The sequence below is a fragment of the Lepidochelys kempii genome, chromosome 1 (genome assembly GCF_965140285.1).
Source record: "Lepidochelys kempii isolate rLepKem1 chromosome 1, rLepKem1.hap1, whole genome shotgun sequence".
NCBI classification, from domain to species: Eukaryota; Metazoa; Chordata; order Testudines; family Cheloniidae; genus Lepidochelys; species Lepidochelys kempii.
The window spans coordinates 268,663,364-268,682,674 of record NC_136380.1 but is presented as its reverse complement, the minus strand read 5'-3'; the positions used below and the strand labels follow the sequence as shown (position 1 = coordinate 268,682,674).

At 39.7% G+C, this 19,311-nt stretch overlaps 1 protein-coding gene and 1 long non-coding RNA gene across 2 annotated transcripts in view; one reads left to right on the top strand and one right to left on the bottom strand.

Moving 5' to 3' along the window:
- CFAP54 (cilia and flagella associated protein 54) overlaps nt 1-19,311 on the top strand; it is a 207,591-nt gene that overhangs the window by 145,523 nt on the left and 42,757 nt on the right. Inside the window, exons 52-58 of the mRNA XM_073327473.1 lie at nt 2,187-2,356; nt 9,539-9,641; nt 11,208-11,346; nt 12,606-12,763; nt 12,962-13,147; nt 14,468-14,594; nt 17,117-17,272. Of these exons, the coding sequence (XP_073183574.1) occupies nt 2,187-2,356; nt 9,539-9,641; nt 11,208-11,346; nt 12,606-12,763; nt 12,962-13,147; nt 14,468-14,594; nt 17,117-17,272 (1,039 nt within the window). The remainder of the gene's footprint in view (nt 1-2,186; nt 2,357-9,538; nt 9,642-11,207; nt 11,347-12,605; nt 12,764-12,961; nt 13,148-14,467; nt 14,595-17,116; nt 17,273-19,311) is intronic.
- The window catches only part of LOC140905004 (uncharacterized), a 29,501-nt gene continuing 28,140 nt past the window's right edge, over nt 17,951-19,311 (bottom strand). The window contains exon 4 of the long non-coding RNA XR_012156707.2: nt 17,951-19,278. This is a non-coding gene — a long non-coding RNA (uncharacterized LOC140905004). The remainder of the gene's footprint in view (nt 19,279-19,311) is intronic.

Sequence of the window (19,311 nt, the reverse complement as noted above, 5' to 3'; positions counted from 1 at the left end):
TGGGGCTAGGGATAGCAGTTTGGGGTGTAGGAGGGTGCTCCTGGCTGGGACCGAGGGGTTTGGAGGCGGGGAGGGGGATCAGGGCTGGGACAGGGTTTTGCAGCCTGGGAGTGGGGCAAGGGTGCAAGCTTTCGGCGGCACTTACTTGAAGCAGCTCCCGAAAGCAGCAGAATTTCCTCCCTCTGGCTCCTATGTGGAGCCGTGGCCAGGCAGCTCTGTCCACTGCCCCATCCGCAGGCGCCACCTCTGCAGTTTGCGGCCAATAGGAGCTGCAGAGGAAGCCCCAAGATTAGGGGCTTGTGCGCCTGCCAGTTGCAGTCGGGGAAGCCTGGGCTAGGTACTTCCGTCCCCCAGCCGCTCCAGCCGGGGAAGCCTGGGCTTGGAGCTTCTGCACCCTCAGCCACTCCAGCTGCGGCTCGGGGCAGTCCAGACTCAGGGCTTCCCAGGCTTGAGGCTTCAGTCCCGCGGCTGCAGCCAGTCTCTGGGTGCCCAGGCTCAGAGCTTCTTCCCCTATGGCTGCTGCTGGGGCTTGGGGTGACCCGGTAGGGGCTTCTTCTGGGGCTGGGACACCCATTTTTCCTGTGGGGCCTCCAAATTGGCCAGGGACCCCTGCCTTAATCTATGCCTGGCATGGACTAGCAACTAGGAGCCCCCTCTGTTTCAACAGAGAGGCTTGGGACTAACTTGGACATGAGAACTAATGTACCCATTCACCTTTAGAGGTGGTCCCTGCAGGACATATCTGAGTTATTTTGATGGGATAATATACTGGATAAATAGAAATTAATTCTCTAGAACCTTTGACAAGGCTTTTAAAAGAGAAGCATTTCATTTTCATTTTGTTGTGTAGTTTAAGAAATTACAGCTCCAGGGATATGACAAAGAAAAATAAAGATTTAAAACATTTTGAATAAACTTACTGATGCTCTTGATAGGCATTAATTGCTGCCTGTATGAATTCTGCCAAATCCATGGAAAAGGTAAAGAAATAGATAGTGAGAGAAAGTAGTCATTCTAGTGTCAGTTGCCTGTTCTCTCCTGGCAAATTAATCATCCTCTATCTATGATCCTTTACCCTGGAAATCAGGCTATTGCTTATTACCTCACCTAATTGTTTATTGCTTATCTTAGATATTAAACCTCATGCATCATGGTTTATCCCAATCTCTAACTATTCAGAGGTGGGAGGAAAAATTATCCCTTATTTGACCACTGCAGGGTTCTTACACCTACCTCTGACACAGTTGGCCACTATCAGAGACAGAATAACTGTCTAGATGAACTTTGGGCCTGATGCAGTAGGGCAATTCCTATGTTGTTTAGTTGGCAACTAGAAAGTAATACTATGCTGCTCCATACTTGAAAACATGCCATATATAATTTTTAAATGAGTTGGAAGAGTGCTCTTCTTTTAGAGACTACAAAACACTTGAGAGGCATAATACAGATTTGACGCTTCTGATGTTTCCTTTGAGCCCTATGATACCATGGATTTTTAAGAAGAGCACCCTTTTGAGGTCATTGTGGAGTTCTGCTTAAAAACGGATGGCATGACATGTTCCTATGACTTTTAACTTAACTCTTCCTAGAGTCCTGAGGTTGACAAGTTTTTAGTTTAAAGTGAAATTTCTTTCTGATCTGGTTTTTCCAAGGTCTCCTGCAGCTTTACTTAATGTGAATCCGAGGGCCTGCAAACTACTCAGGGACTTTCAGGATATATACTGTACTCATTAATTATAACGAGGTTATATTTAGATAATAATAGGTTTCTTTCAATATGAACAATTGCTCTTTTATTATTTTATTTACAATTGAAAATTACTGAATCCTGAACTGTATGATATAAAGATAAGAATGAAAAATATTTAACTGAATAATTTCTAATTATATTTTATTAAGATATACAGTACTATATCTTCTGGTGCTTGGAGTAATAAATTAGAGTATTGTGCTTAGAGTCATAAATTACAATATTGCCAGTTAAGTATGCAGTGCTACTTCCTGTTCTTTGAGTTTATAACCAGATCAAAAAAATAATCTTGCCTACAGAAATAGTGCCTTATATTCATGTTGGCCTATTTCAAAGTATGGAAAGTCCTGGACAATAACAGGGAACTTTTTAAGCGTCTTTCTATTATTTGTATTATTTCTTGAAATTACATGATGTTGTGATGTTCTTCTCATAGGGGATTTTACTGACAGAAGCTGAAGAAAGGCTTAACTCTCTTGTAGCCAACATACTGAATGAATATGACAGGAAGATTTCTCACTGTTCTGCTGTAGAATTAGAGACTGTTATTGAGGCCAAGCTTCAGCTTGCAGTTATTTCTCAGCAGAGACATCAAACTGCTTTCAGGTAAATGACCAGAATACATTGCAGCTTGCTGAATGTAAGATTAACTCCCCCCCACCCAAAAAAAAAAACAACTATCCTCTTTGCTTTCAAAGATACTCATACATTTCAAACATTAAAAGCTACCGGAAGTAACAACAATAATTGCCCGTCTATACCAAAAGAAGGACAGGAGACACTTGATATTATTTTAATCAGGCTGCAACTTTATTACTAGATGTCTGGGACTACCCGGCAGATAAGTGTCCAGTGCAGGTAACTCCATGATCATTTCAATATCTACCTGAGGGCTTCTGCAAGCCTCCCTGCTTTTTTTCCATCGAGGCCCCCCAGCCAACTCATTGCTGGGACCTTGCCACTCCCGCCCCCGAAGGAAGGGTAAGGTGGGCTATAAGGAAGGGGGGTTGGCTCCCTGTCGTGCCAGTCATAGGAGCCCTGAACCTCCCCTGTTCCACTCCTTTAACAAACATCTCCTTTTAAGGTCCTTTACCAAGCCATTTATCTGGTCACTATGTCACTTCCCTATGGAGTACCTGCACTGGACACCCATCCCACACTTATATAATGAGTTGTGACAGCATAGCCTAACTCCTTCCCTATTCACCATAACAAAGCTCTCCCTGAGCCTGCTGTGGGGAAGGCGAAGCCCCCCCACTTTCTACCTTGGCCAATCTTGTGGTAAGGGAAAACATCCTTCCCAGACTCCCTAGAAAGGAACAATTAGCACAAAGCCCACAGCAGGTCCTGACCAAATTTGGCATTTTGCCACCTCCAACGGGAAGGATGTGGGTGCTGCTGAGCCTGGTCTGAGGAAAACAGGCTTCTCCCTCCAGGCTTGCCCTTTATCAATTCCCAAGCCCTTCTAGTTCCTGGGGGACACGTCAGCGTTGCCAAGCTGACTCACTCACTTTTGCAGCATCTATTGAGCTTCTCTCTCATCCCGCACCCATAAAGTGCTATACTCCTTCCCCCAGCAAGCCAGACAATATCCACCCCTACTTAAGATGTCGTGTGGTCATTTGTGTGCATGGCAAATTGCATTAGGATTCTATTGTCTATTTCATTTAAAAAAAACATCAATATTTGACATATCAGTTGCTCCAGATAGAGTGTTTGTGATATAATATTTTGCAGAATAAAAAAAATACACCCAGGGTTTTTACTGAAAATAAGAGTCTGGAAATTTTAGCAGATGCCTTCCTATTTTTGGTATAATTTTAGTATAGAGAGAACATCTTTTTGTGCAAAATCTTTTTTTCTGAATTTATGAAATTGGTTTATTTTAAAATGCCTTTGTGTCCCTGGCCTAAGAGAACATTCAGATTTACATCAGATTTACGTCAGATTTACTCATTGATGTTAGATCTGAATTGTAATACTAGATTTTAGAGCTGTTCTAATTGTATTAATATAGCTTTAATATATTTAAATGAATTAGATATTAATTGCACTGAAGTATATTTGCATTTTTAAATTGAATTAATAGTATTGTGTAGAATACTGTTGTATTTTCATGACTTTCAGATTTCCCCATAATTTCTAAACCTCAAATTTTGTGAAAATTTCTGGTGACCTTTGAGACCTTCATAAAATTGAGGTTTTCCATTACTTTAGAAATATCAAGCACAATAGAGATACAAATTATTCATAGAAGCTTCTGTATAATCATCTTCGTATCACATTAATGTTTAATTTGGGAAAATGTTCCTGCTTATTACCTGCTTAGTATAAAATAAAATAGATTAATCTATTTTTATAAGAATGATGATTTTATTACAGTATTATTTGTTTTTGATAATGTCTACCTCTTCCCTTTAGCTAGGTCTTTTATTTGATGTAAACAGTATTTGCATTGCAGTGGGCTGTTAACTAGAGATTTAAGCTTAGCTTGTCACCCCTTTATGGGCTAATCACTCGTGTTTTAGTTTACCGTTCCATTCTCCCACTATTATCATGCTGAACTGCAATTCCTCTTTCTGGTGTTCTAATAAATTGTCTGTCATCCAGCTGAATCATCATGTAGCCTTGACTCACAGCCTACCAAAGAGAAGATTTTCTCTTAAATACATGGACTAATACTAATTATACATTGGACTTATCTACCATTCTCCATCTTCAAAATGCTGTACAAACGTTCACAAATTAGCTGAAGACATTGAGATAGCACAACTATATAATCTTTCAGCTGAATTTTCTTTAGATTATTTAAAAGAAGACAGAAGTTTCCCTGAAGTCCAGGCAGCAGGACTGGTGCTTTTGTATCAGAGTTAATAAGGTATTTAGTGTAGATGCGGAAATGAGAACTTGTAGACTGCCTGTGGACATTTCTCCTCATGTAATCCTTGTGGTTCACTGTTCCTGTCAAGCAGATTAATGCTGCTGTAAATTTCCCCAAGAGAAATAACTGACCAGTATGCGATGACTGCTCTACCCTTTTGATTGCTATGTCAGTTTTATGAAACTCTCTTGTCAGTATCCAACTACGTATTGTTTCTCTCTTGGCTTACAATTTGCTTCAGACTGGAACCCCTTTTTACGGTGTTAGGGATACCAGTGTGTGTCAAGCATTTGCTGATTATCTTTTGGGGCTCTCCAATGCGGGGTAGATGTTCAGTCGGCCTTATAGATGGGTGGTTCAGTGATCCAAAGTGGTCAGGAAGGAAGTACGGTACTTAATCTTAAAATGTTTGCATATGTCCATTACACTAGATGTGTGTGTGCCTTGCACACCAATGCCAGAGAGTTTTCCCAAGCAATAGAGGGGTGCCACACCTCTGCCTCCTGCTCTGAGTTGCGGGTATAAAAGGCAGAACTGCCCTGCCCATCCTTCAGTTCCTTCTTACTGTCTGTTCTTAGAGTGTACTTGTTCCTATTTCTAGTTTTTGATAATTAGTAGTTAGCCTAGTTGTAGTTAGTGATACTCATTTTGTTTCCTTGGACCTCTTTTTCCTTTTGTTTTTGTTTTCCTTTTATATCCTTAATGTCAATAGTTAGTGGATCTGGGCTTTGGGAAGCTTATGCCAAGGGCCCTTGGCTTCAAGCCCTGCTCCAGGGGTCACAAACCAATGCCTGTGAATCTATGAGTGACCCTGACTCCTGCTGTTTGAAGTATTTGGGTAAGAGCCACGTCAGGGACGGGAATCCAGACTGCCAGGGTTTCAAGACTAGAACAAGGAAACAAAAATAAGAGTATTTCAGATACATCCCCATGGAGGCTGCCCTTTGCCCAGCATCAGAACCAGATCAGTCAGATTGAGGGAGTTCCTTGACCACTCCTTTCAGAAGTGCTCCCCTGGCCTTACCTGTAGACAGACACAGGAGGAGATTCCTATGACAGGGCATCTGTCCCACACTGGGTTGGAAGGGGTTAAGGTGGCCAGGCAGGCCATTTAAATCCCCCAGGTGCACCTGGAGGAGGAGCCAGGGAGCAGGCCACTAATTAGGAACAGGTGGGGCCAGTATATAACCAAGTAGCTGGCTATTGCAAGGGTGTAAAGGGTTGCAAGGAAGTAGGCTACAGTCACTCCCTGAGTAGAGGGAGTTGGAGGGTGGCAAACTCAGGGAGGGGAGTAGCTAGTAAGGTAGGAAGAAGCCCATGAAACTGCAGCAAGGACTAAGGAGATATAGCCTTTGGCTGCATGTTATAGGGTCCCTGGGCTGAAACCCTGTGTAGAGGGTGAGTCTGGGTTCCCTTACCAGCCGTTGGGTAGTGGCACAGCGCAGTGGAGACACCAGCTAGACAACAGGCTCTGGAAGGACTTTGAATTCTCCAGAGGGGAAGACTTTAATGATCTGGCTGGAGGGCCAAGCCATGAAGAGGAAGCTGCAGATCTGGGAATGAGCGAGGCAGCAGAATGAGACAAGATGGGAGAAGACACCACTGGAGGGAGGGTGCAGACTGGCAGAGCTATTCCCCACAGTGGCCAGCAGTGGTAAATGAACCTTGTGACAATTCCACTAACCAGGACAGTCTTCAAAGAGGTACAAGCACTTGGAGCACCCTCAGCTGCTGAAGCCTAAGAAGAGGACAGCTTTGACTTCATCAAACTCCTCTGTACGGGACTTTTTGGCTGCAGAAGTTAGCCAGTTTTGTATTGAAAGTACAGTGTACCCTCTGGCCGACCACTCCCCGGTACTGCAGTTTAGTGGATCTCATGAGCAAAGCCATTGACTCTAGTACCCATTCTGGGGCCACTGAGATCAGTTACTTCATCAGTGCAGATGGTGGAGCCATCATTGCTGAGCGTGGGGATGTGAGGGCAAAGGCCCCTTTTGGTACTGACCACTCTGGAGGCCTACAAAGCTGCATAAGGTCTGCTGAGCTTTTTGGTACCGCCCTTGCCAACCATCCAGACCAACAGTGCCATGTGGAACCATCACACAAGTGATGCATATGTTGCCGCCAACATTTGGATCTGTTTTGGTCCTTGTGACCTCGAGTCCTGTACTGCTTTCTTGAATCTCCTTAGTGTTGGCTCAGAGACTACCGTAAGTAACTGCGCCACCTCAGATTAGGAAACCCTCAATACTGCTGCCAGTACCATAGTTGCATCATAGATCACAAACCTGATTTGTGGATATGCTGCCCGGTACTGCACCACCCTGGCTTCACAGTTCTCTGCCGCCACCTCGGATTCTGAAGTGAGTTCCTTCTTTTTCCACTTCAGGGAGTCCAGGGCCTCCTTCAGGAACCATTTCCATTCTCATAACAAGTGAAAGGACTGGAATGTCTGGTCTAGGCAGAACTCGCCTCCAGTACCATACCAGCCCCATCACTGGCCTCACTGGGTGTCTTCCACATTACAGTCCCTATCCTGAAAAACACTGATAGCCTTGAGTACCTTTATACACAAGAGTAATCCCATTGAACTCAATGGGACTACTCACAAGGTACAGGACGTAGGTAGTTCTTCACCATTATGTAAAACTGGAATAAAGTGGTGGCAAATCAGTCTTTAAGGATTCAGTTGGGAAGAGTGGGAAGACTAAGCACTACTAAAACGGGTTTCAGAGTAGCAGCTGTGTTAGTCTGTATTTGCAAAAAGAAAAGGAGGACTTGTGGCACCTTAGAGACTAACAAATTTATTTGAGCATAAGCTTTTGTTGTTAGTCTCTAAGGTGCCACAAGTACTACAAAACCGCTTTCTTAGTTTTCATTACTGTTTGAGGCTCTTTGTGTACTGAATCGATTAAGTCAGTCCAGTGTGCAGTTGACACATATTGGTAGGAGTATGTGAGTAATCTTAGAATACTGCTATTCATCCTTTGTCTGTTTTCTGCATAAATAAAGGACTGTGTCTTCTAGAACGTTCAATCTAGCATTTTTCAAATTTCACAGTCTGATTCCCATTTACAGTATTTAGAGGCCTTAAATTATATTTACTCTCACTTTAAGGCAGCTTTACATTGCCAGAGCTGTGCAAAGAGGCCGCAGTGTAAATTAACCTGGCTTATCATTTTTGAACAATTAATTTGTGGAATAGTTTTATGCCTTCCAACAAGAAGTTGGAGCTTTTGCCTTTTGAGTTATGGTAGCTTGGAAATACTTTGCATTGTTCAATATCACAGAAAAGCAATAACATTTCAGAAGTGTGGTGAAAGATGGGAAGGTTGGAAAAATACATATAACTCATATGGTGTAACTACACGTGTGACATTGTTGCTTGTAGCTCTGATTCAGTAGAAAGTTGGGGACAGCTGTTACAAGGAGCACATTCTCTGGAGGGTGCGCCTATGTTTGGCTCAAGAGCATTTGCTAGAAAAGATTTTCCCACTAGATCAGTTTCCCAAACATTTTCCTGTCTTGAAAATACCTTCATTCTTTTGACAAAATGTGGGATTTCCATCTATATCTGCAATTGTTGGAGATTCCTTTTCAGTCATAAAATATCAGTGTAGCTGGTAAGTCCTCTCTTTTTCAAAGAAGCACTGTTTAATTAGAGTGTTACCAACACTCATATTTTTTCCTAATGCCCTAACTGCTAGAACTAGGTTGCACAAGAATCTTACCTTTTAGGTTTTTTAAAAATGAAGTTTATTGCCCTCGTGGTTGCAAAGAAAATCTTGAAAATGTGACCCAAGTGCAGTCTACAGGCTCAGAAACCAGAAGGCAAAGAAAAAAAGCCCATCATTTATTATTTTCAAGCCAATCTCATGATGTCGGGGGGAGGGGAGCGCTGACTGATGATTTTTGAACACTTGATGTTCACAGTACTGTGGTTCATAGAGCACTGGGCCTTGGGTTGCATGTATGTGCTTCTCAGTGTGCCTGTTACAGCCCTTTTATATTAAAGGTTACTGAAAGTCAGTCTCTAGCAACGTTGAATGATGGTGAGGGGGCAACTTCCAAATACCATGTGACTGCTCACTGGAGACTATGTAAAGGAAGTCTCTTGGTTCAATCTTGGGAAGAGAGAAGCCTCTCTACAGGGACTTGGCAAAAGCCTGAGGTATAATTACAAAGGGATACCAGGGAAGAAGGGTGTGTCCTCTCCTTTCCTAGCATGCAGAAAATGGTACAGCCTCTATTAACAGGTTTGTCTGACTTTAAGCCAGGGATCTCAAACTCAAATCACCATGAGGGCCACATGAGGACTAGTACATTGGCTGAAGGGCTGTATTACCGACACCTTTTCATACAAAGATACAAAAGCCCTTGGCCCCGCCCCCACTCCACCCCTTCCATGAGGCCCCGACTCTGCCCCGCCTCTTCCCACCCCTTCCCTGCTCCCATTCCAACCCCTTCCCCAAATCCCTGCCCCACCCTGCCTCTTCTCTGTCTCCTCCCCGCTCCTTCCTGGAAAGCGCTAAGTGCCGCCAAACAGCTGTTTGGCGGCAGGAAGCACCTGGAGGTAGGCAGAGGAGCCAGGACGCAGCGCGCTGGGGGAGAGGGGGCAGTGGGTGAGGGGAGCTTGGTGGCCACAGGAAATAACTCTGCATAGAAGTGGTTTTTTTACCAATGAAAGCTTATGCCCAAATAAATCTGTTAGTCTTTAAGGTGCCACCGGACTCCTCATTGTTTTTGTAAATTCAGTATGTGCTATAGATACATTTTTTGTATTAATTAAGAAAAATCTAGTCTATAACTGCTGATTCACAATCAGAAATGGTCTAGACATCAGAATGATTACATAAAAGCATAAAATGATACATACTTTTGTTTTTTAACAATATGTTCCCTATCAGTGCTGCTTTGGCTTTCTCTGCAATTCGACTTCTTCAGGATGCAATCATTTTCAGGAAGAATGTTCCACATATTCAGCTAAATATACAGCAAACAGAGCATCGAGTATGTATTGATACAGATTTACTTTGTAAATTATTGTTTGCTTGCTATGTAAAGTCTTGCATCAAAATGTCAAATTGAGCACACTGCTGAACCTCTTTTAGAAATGCTGGTGCGGTGATCACCATTCATGCATTTATCTACAGCTATTAAGCAGTGGTATCTGAAGTATTAAATTTACTTTTAGTCTTAGTATAGGAGAGGTCTGATATATCTGATAACTCTGTATGGTTACTGTTGTTAAACATTGACTTTTAATTGCCATCATAGGTAGTTAATATGCTGTGGGAGTATTGTAAATGCAATTAGGATGCTTTTTCATGTTGCATATTTTAGCATCAACATTTCCTCTGCCTATAAACCCCATAAAAAAAAAAAAGCAAAGCAAAACAAGAAAAAAGACCACCAGAGAAATACCTTGTTGTATTGACCTAACCTCCTCCCAGTAGTTGTGCTACAGTATACAAATCCAGGATTTTCTTTTATACTGTAAAATATAGATTTGAACTTCAAACCTCTTCAGACACTTTTAGATGCTATATAATAAATACGTGATTGACTTTACTATACGTAAATTGTATAAGCAAATGTATTGAGTGAGAGCATTTCACTGGAAGAGCCTGAGAGAGAAGTACACATCACCACTGAGATCTAAAATTAGAGTGTCTGATCAAATCTCCTAATTCTCAATACTTGTCTAAGGATTGACAGAATTTTGACTGAGGTCTTTTATTATCTTGACAGTCCCACATATTGTAGCTCCAGCAGTGACAATTAAAATTGTTAAGGCTCTCAACATAAAATATCGTTAAAGGAAACTGATTTTGAAGGTCAAAATCCAGCCTTATATCTAATTTTCATCAATCTTTGCAAACATGCAAGCCATTTATGTTGAATGGGTGTCACTAAAAGCAGAATGTGAGTTGAAGTATATAATTGTGATACTGGCTAAACAACAAGCTCTGGCCATGCTCATCTCTTGTGTTCTGATGGCACAAGCTATTGACATCTGGGCTGCAGAACACAGTCTCAGAAAAGCTATTTGTAATGGATTGGAGGTGGTATACAAGATTGGCTTGGGAGCCAGAACTCTGTGGTAGGTTTTGTTTTGGAAGACAGCTGCTTGAGGTGCCTTAGACATCTGAAATGTTAGAATTAGTCTCAGTGGATTAATGGGCAGACTGCAGATGAGGTGATCAAAAGTGTATAACAAATGCTCTTTATCACCTGGTCCTTGAATTTATCACGTGCTCATCACTGGCACATATTCTACACATATTACATATTTATTTGTTCTCACATTACCACAGTTTAATTTTCATTGTAGATTTCATTATTTCATCGGGTTTTAACTTAATAAATCAAAAATTGACATCTGTAATAAAAATGATTGAGCCAAACTGAATAAACTTTTAATTATAACTATGCTATTTTTAAAATATTTGTATTATTTTGATTTATATTATACTAACAAATACAGAAACTAACACAAACAGTTCTGCATTGTTTGTGTTAAAGTAGTTTATTCACAGAATAATTTTTTTTTATTGACTTTGGAAATATGACCAGGATTCTTATGTAGACAGTACTCCGTTGCCTTGCAATGTAATAGCACAAGAACATATGAACATACGTCTGTGGCTGAGATGTCGCATGGCATTAGTGACTGCACTAACAGCGCAGATCCGTGGCATTTGTGACATGAAAGGTACTACTGTCTTTGCTTCAGTATTTTAGATTGTAAGCTCGTTAGACAGGGACCATATGTTCTTGGGTGTTTGTATAGTGCCCAGCATAATGGTCCTCTGATCCCAATCTCTACTACAGTACAAATAATAAAATATTGATGTTAGCACTATCAGTAAACAACTGTTTATACTGAATTCAGCCAATACAGCCAGGAAAATATTCTGTTTCTGAATTTGGTCTTTCCCTCTAGTTTATAAAGTATAAGCCATTAAATCAAAGAAGGCTCATTTAATGCTCATTACCTTCTGAAAAATCAAGTATGTAATAAAAAAATCGATGTGCTTTAAAGCAATTAAGTTAAATAGGCGCACTTAATTTTTAAAATTTATTGCTGCTACATATCTCTATTTTGAACAAACCTCAAATAAGCCTCTGCTGTGCTGACTTTATATAGCTCCTATAAATGGAAATGTTCTGTTCCAGTTTCTTTTATTTCCAGGCATTTGAGCATGACAGTATAAAAATACTTTATGCCACTAATTGCACAAAATTGCTAGGGAATTTTTTTTGTACATAAGATTGTTAGTTAATATTTCATCAGTTACACAATGATGTATTGGTGTTAACTATATTGCATTATATATACATGTACATTAATATATATGTTAAAATTATGTATTTACAATTTATATATAATTCTACTTCCACTCTGAAAGGTGACTGTAAAACAGGAACATTTATTGTGTCTTATTGATTCCAGACTGAATTTTTTTAGTTGTAAATTGAGCTGATGTTTTTCCTACTTCAAGTCGTACAAGCTCAACAAGAGCTCTGAAGCTGTGGTCTTTCTGGCATGAGTATCATCTCTACTAACATAGGTCTGCAGGCCAACTCTGCTCTGAATTGCACCTGTGCAGCCCATATAAAGGATAATGGAGTTTCAAAGTTGTAACTGGCAGAAGATTTTTGAAGACAATAGTGGAGTTGAGCAGGTGTAATTGGAGAATATCCTCAGGCTTGCAGAATCTTCATTACTTGTACTGATACCTCAGAAGAAAAGAACCCAACTTGTGTGTTGGCAATGTTGACAATTTGAAAACAAACCATTTTTTCTTGTAAATTGAACACATTTGATATTGAAATCAGTGAAACACAATAAACATGGAAGCCCATTATATCACTTTTATAGTCATTTTTCAGAGTGGATGCAACCTTAAAGTTTGGAAGAGAAAGGTACTGTAAAATAACTTTTATTTTTAATCGCCTTATTTGTTTTAGAAAATGACATGAATGATTGCTCAAGTCTAATAAATGAAGTAATAATAGAAGCAGAGGCCTTCAGTGACATTGAGACACAGGCTGAAGTGATGGTGCAAGCTGTTATACTTGACCTGCAAGAAAGGCGCCCAGTGACCGGCATTCAGCTTCTTCTGCAGGTTTGAATGAAAACAAAGAACAGTTGTTAATTTTTTTGGTTTTTGCCAAATAAAACTGCTGCCAGGACAAAATAATCCTGAAATAGTTAATACCTCTTAGATAATGTGAATATAAACATACTTTTTCATTCTATTTGTGTCTTTATAAACAAACAATAACATTGGTTAAATTGGTTTATTTTATCTGTGTTTAAATAGGATATAATCAATTTACTCCAAGAAAAGCCATTTATTTCCCCAATGGCTTCTTTAACACTAGTGAAAAGTATGCTTCTGCTGGCTGACATATTGACAACACAAACGGATGAGGACACAGAGCATCACTCTTCTGCAGTCGAACGATTAAATTTGTTAATTCTGGCTCACAAATTTACCATTAAACAGGTGAGGGTATGTTGTGATTTATGTTAGTTTCATGCGATTTGCAAACTCCTCATACTGGTCTCATTTGTGACATACTCTGGAAACGATTTTAGCAACTCATTGGAAAGAAAGGGGGCATATAATCCAATTTCCTTCAGATTATACAATGTACAAAATTATAGTTACCAAATTCCTACAGACTCAACAAGGGTTAGATGCAGATGTAGATAATCTGTACTTTGAATACTATCCTGTGTCATTTTGAAATGGATAAGCACTTAGGCACCCAAATCCCTATGTAGGTACTGAAATAAATGGCCTGATTTTCAAGGATGTTGAGTACCCACAGCTCCCACTGAAGTCAAAGTGTGCTCCACACCTCTGAAAATCTGGACTGAAACCAAACCAGAAATCAAGTATAAAATAGCAATATTTTGTATTTATAGATATTCACAAAAATAAACTGAAATGGTGTAAATAAAGTGATTTTACATACAGTTAAAATTCATCTAAAGGCATAACACCTGTAACATAAGTTTATAGCAATATTCTATTTCCTTCGTTATTTGGAAGTAGACATGCCCTTCTTCATTTTCTGCCCACTCTACTGATACTGGTTCACAAAAGAAGCTTTCAGATTAAACTCTCTCCTTCCTTAAGTGTAGACATGCAGTGGCTTAAACTATTAAATTGTTGTCCCCCAACCTATATGATCAAGAATGAAATGGACCACTCTGTCCTCTTAGAATTCCACCTGTGGAACTTGCTAACCTGAATAGTTTTACAGCCTACATAACTGCAGTTCCTAATTGTATTGACTCCCCCTATGTCAACAGTGCTTGTAGTTTTGGCACATGAATTTATATTATTGTGAGACAGTCTCTCACTGGCTTCAAGATCTTTTCTCCAAGTCTGGCAGTAGCAGCATTCCATCTCCAGAACTAAGGTATCAGAGGTTCTGTTTCTTGATGACTTTCTGGTGTGAGGGAATTTGCTTCTGGAGCCCTTATCCTGTTTCAGAGGCTGAGACTTGTAAACCTGATCATGAGCTCATTAACCTTGTGTCTGTCCCATCTGGGATACAATTTGAAGTACCCAACTTAGAGGAACTTTCTTCTCAATGGAGAGGACACTTGGTGTTAATTCAGCAGTTCAGGAGTATCAAGCCCTTCTTCAGTGCGCTTTCATAAGACATAGTGAAGTCAGTCAGTGGGTCTTTGGATCTATGAGCGCAGACCCTTGTATACATTCAAAGTGCAGAATTGCAACCTGGATATATATAATATGGATCACATGGTTTGTATTGTGTATAATTATCTTTATAAAATACATTTTTACTAGATTTTTACCCTTGGAGAACCAATCGAACAGTGCATAGAAGACCCTGCATTGACAAGTCCTGTGGTTCCTTTGAAAAATAATTACTTGCCAGCTATCAACGTACTGGCAAAAGTCAAAATGAGAATTGGTAAGAAAAATCAAGTACATTGTTGCAGTAATGGGTCTGATGAATAGTTGAAAACTAATATCAGATTAACTGAAATAGTACCAGAGGGGTATGAATTACATCAATTTTTCATTAAGTAATGGTAAAAATGTGAAGAAAATATTTCCTTCTGAAATCTTCAGTAAATGGAAACAGTCATTGCAAATAGCAAAACAACTATACAGACAAGGTACAACTATTACAACAACCATAAACATTTTAAAAATATGATTTTTCATAAATATTATAGTTTTGTATAATGCATGTTACTATATCCCGTATAGTTTGCATTCACATATCCATTTATTTTGCTTTTCTGAGTGTTATGTATACAACTGCCAAGTGCAATGTGTAGTTTTAAATTAATAACTTTCATTCTTTCCAAGCAGAAGTTAACAATACCATGCTGAGTGCCACACACAGCATTTATTCTCTGAGAATTGCCCATATATATTCCAACTCCCTAATGTATGGATCCCCATGGGGAGTCATCTCAGAGAACAGTTGTTATGGTAACTAAACATTTTTTAAAAAAGAATAGGAGATAATCTGGGCCAATATTCCTTCTCTCAATAAAATAAGTTATAATGTTTAATGCTGTGTGTGAGCTGTTAATGAACAAATAAATTCTGCTTCATTTGTCCAGTGTAACTAGCAGTGCATGATATTTTTTGGCACATTACTTGGAAATGTACTGAATATACTCAGAAAAAAGCTTTAAACTCTGTTTGATGTTTAAATTAAATTAAATTAAATCATTACTGGACCTCTGTCAGTAAAAAGCCAAATGTTTAAAAAGTCAGGACATTCATAGCTAAAGTTACACAAACAATATTAATCTTGTCTGCATATTCCCTCCTGCCAATTGTCTTTTGGTGTAGTGCAGTGGTGGGCAACCTGCGGCCCGTGGGCCACACACAGCCCGTAGGTTGCCCACCACTGGTATAGTATCTGAATCATGGTAGATTACAGATATCAGTATTTAGGACAAGGCAGAGTGGTCTCTTTGGTTCACAAAGATGGCTATGATATAGTTAGGCCCCCACCAATTTCACAGTCCATTTTGGTCAATTTCACGGTCATAGGATTTTAAAAATCATACATTTCATGATTTCAGATATTTAAATCTGAAATTTTATGGTGTTGTAACTGAAGGGGTCCTGACTCAAAAGGGGAATGTGGGGGAGTTGCAAGGTTATTATAGGAGGGTTGCATTATTGCCACCCCTACTTCTGCACTGCTACTGATGGCAGTGCTGTCTTCGGAGCTGGATAGCCAGAGAGTGGCAGCTTCTGGCCGAGAGCCCAGCTCTGAAGACAGCACTGCCAGCAGCAGCAGCACAGAAGTAAGAATGGCATGATATGGAATTGCCACCCTTACCTCTGTGCTGCTGCCTGCAGAGTTGGGTGGCTGGAGAGTGGTGGTTGCTGTTCGAGGGCCCAGTTCTGAAGGCAGTGCAGAAGTACGGGTGGCAATACTGTGACCGCCTACAATAACCATGGGGGAGAGCGGGAAATGCAATGTCAGTGTTTCAAATGGTATTTGATGGTTCAGCTGCCCATATGTGATGTGAGACACTATATGCACATTTGACTCTACAGTATGGTATTTACAGTGTGAACTGGAACCAAGATCTTGTAACTTTAATGATGATGTAATCTCAGTAGCTCCGGTTCTTTTCTTTCTCTTCATTAAAGTTGTATTCCCAAAGGTGCTTGTACAAATGTTTAAAATATACAAAAATAAAGAGAAGAGTTCCAGGTACAGTGACTTACCATCCATATAATTCCAGTTCACACAATATAAATCACCCAGCAAAATAATGACCTCATTTGGTCAGTGTTTACCCTTCAGCCTAAACTTTTAGGAAAAGCCTAGGAGAATAGATAAGCTTTGCAGAGTTCCATGGAAAATGTCAAAGAAGCCTCTAGATCTGAAGGGTGCAAAAGGGGCTTTGACATTTGGAGATTCCTGGCAAAGTTGGTTTTGTATAGAATCTGAAGTTCAAGTGCAACTAGGGAATGATTCACTGCCAGTCCTTCCAAATGTCCTCTGCAAGGTCTGGTTCCTGTGACCCATGTGAACCGAGCCATGCAAGATGGTTTCAGAGTAGCAGCCGTGTTAGTCTGTATCCGCAAAAAGAAAAGAAGGACTTGTGGCACCTTAGAGACTAACCAATTTATTTGAGCATAAGCTTTCGTGAGCTACAGCTCCCTTCATCGGATGAAGTGAGCTGTAGCTCATGAAAGCTAATGCTCAAATAAATTGGTTAGTCTCTTAGGTGCCACAAGTCCCTTTTTTTTTTTCCAGGATGGTTTGTTTTGAAAGATCTTAATGATCTCTCAGCTCCACAGGACCTCACTGAAAATATTTGTACCATTTAGATTTTTGGAGTTTAGTACTGTAAAATAATTCTCGTTGCCAGGAAGTTATTTCCTTTTTACAGTATTTGTGTTGTTTGATAAACGATTTACCAAAGCCTGCCTAAAATGTTTTCCTTTCAGCACATGCATTAGCTCAAGAAGTAGCTTGCACATCTAAAAGAGAGAATCCATTACAATGGTTACCTGCTCTCAGTCACTTAGAAACAGCATTGGACCTTTGCAGAACATCTGCAACAAGAGAATTAGATTTGGAAGCAGAAATTCTGTTTCAGAAAGGTAAGCAAAATCCTGGTTGTGTGACATGACTATCTTTCCAACTTATACTTATGCCTGCAGTATGCCTTAGAATGGATACATGCTCCTGACATTTCCCACATTGACAGACTCTCTACTGCAATAATAAAAAATATCTCTACTGCATTTAATTATACTTGAATATATTTAACAAGAGTATAGTATATAATGACATATTTCAGAAATACAAGAGGAGTTTCATAGAATCATTAGGACTGGAAGGGACTTCAAGATGTCTTCTAGTCCAGTCCTCTGCACTAAGGCAGGACTAAATATTATCTAGACAATCTCTGACAGGTGTTTGTCTAACCTGTTCTTAAAAACCTTCAATGATGGAGATTCTACAACCTTTCTGGGCAATTTATTCCAGTGCTTAAGTACCCTGATAGGAAGTTTTTCCTAATGTCCGACCTAAACTTCCTTTGAGGCAAATTAAGCCCATTGGTTCTTGTCCTATCCTCAAAGGTTAACAAGAACCAGGGCTGGATTAAGACCTTTAGAAGCCCTAAACACTGAAAAGATTATGGTGCCCCCCCATATGTAATTAAAATAAAAACAATACTATATCATAAAATAACATTTTATTTTTTGAAATGACACAAAACTTACATGTAGGCTGAAATTAAAATAGCTTTTTTCTAGATTTTCTGATTGCAAAATTCTGGATAAGCTCATCGAAGCTGACTCGACAAAGCATGTCCGCTTCCATACACAATAGGGAAAGTGAATCAAGTCTGTCCTGACACATTGTTGTTCTCTGAGGGGTTTTTATTCTTTTCAGCTGAGAAAAAGAGCATTCTCCAGAGCAGTTAGTAATCATCAATGTTAAAAAAATATGTAGTGCGATCTCTACATTTGGAAATCACATTGTATTCCATCTTTCAATATTGTGTCATGAAGATCAATGTGACTGAATTTCATTTTTCCTATTTCATTAAATTTTGCATGCATATAACAGTGGAACTGCCATACTTCTCCACAGAGATTCATGTTCAAGTCAACAGGGTATGAGTCAACTAGCTTTTGGGAACCTTGTGAATATTGTTCGTCAGATAAGTCCATATCATTCAGAAAAGAAAATCTACTTTGTACACTTCACCTCTCCTCTTCATATGAGTGTCAAGTATATCAATTATAGCGTAGTAAGTAGATACGCAAAATTTGTCTGTAGGATTCAATGCTGTTTCTGTTGCACTGCTATCATTTGCTGTTTTTTTTCCTGATTCACTTGTGGGACTGGGCTTCTCTGTAGTTAGTATCAGGCAAGAAATCTTTTGATATGTCTTCAAATCTTTCGAAATCATTCCTCAAAGTGTGTAAGTGCTAATGATTGACAGAGGTCTGCACGTTTTCAAATCCAATTATTTTTCTTGGAGAGCTTGACTTGTGTGGTAAAAGTGTTGTAAAATTTCATTCCACATGGTCAACACGAATACAAACTCTATTTCTTGCTTCTTCTTTGCAATGTTTTCTGCCTCTCGTATAGTTTCTCCCTTTTGTGATTGGTCTTCAGTTATACTTTCTAATGCACCCATAATCTTTGAGTAGGATTCCAGAATTGTACTTGTTGACACTGCATGTGCCTCCCAGTGAGTATTAGAAAGATTTCAACACATGATTATTGCCCAAATATGTTTTAAGAACTGCCCATCAGTGTGCTAAGGCAGAGAAAAATGTATAAAGTAACTGGACTGTTGAGAAACAACTTACTGCCACCGGACAACAATCAGCACTGCGGCCAACAAGATTGAGAGAGTGTGCAGCACATGGTATGAATATGGCATATTTGTTCTGTTCTAAACATTTCTTCTGGATTCCTTGAGAACGCCCTGACATGTTGGCAGCGTTGTCATAAGATTGACCTCTGCACTTTGAGAAATCCATTTTGCAAACTTGGCACAGATAATGCAGTACTTGATTTGCCATTTCTTCACCAGTGTGGCTTTTCAAATTGAGGAATGTTATAAATGGTTCAACTGGTTTTCCATCTGTGGGAGACACATATCTTAGTACAATACTCA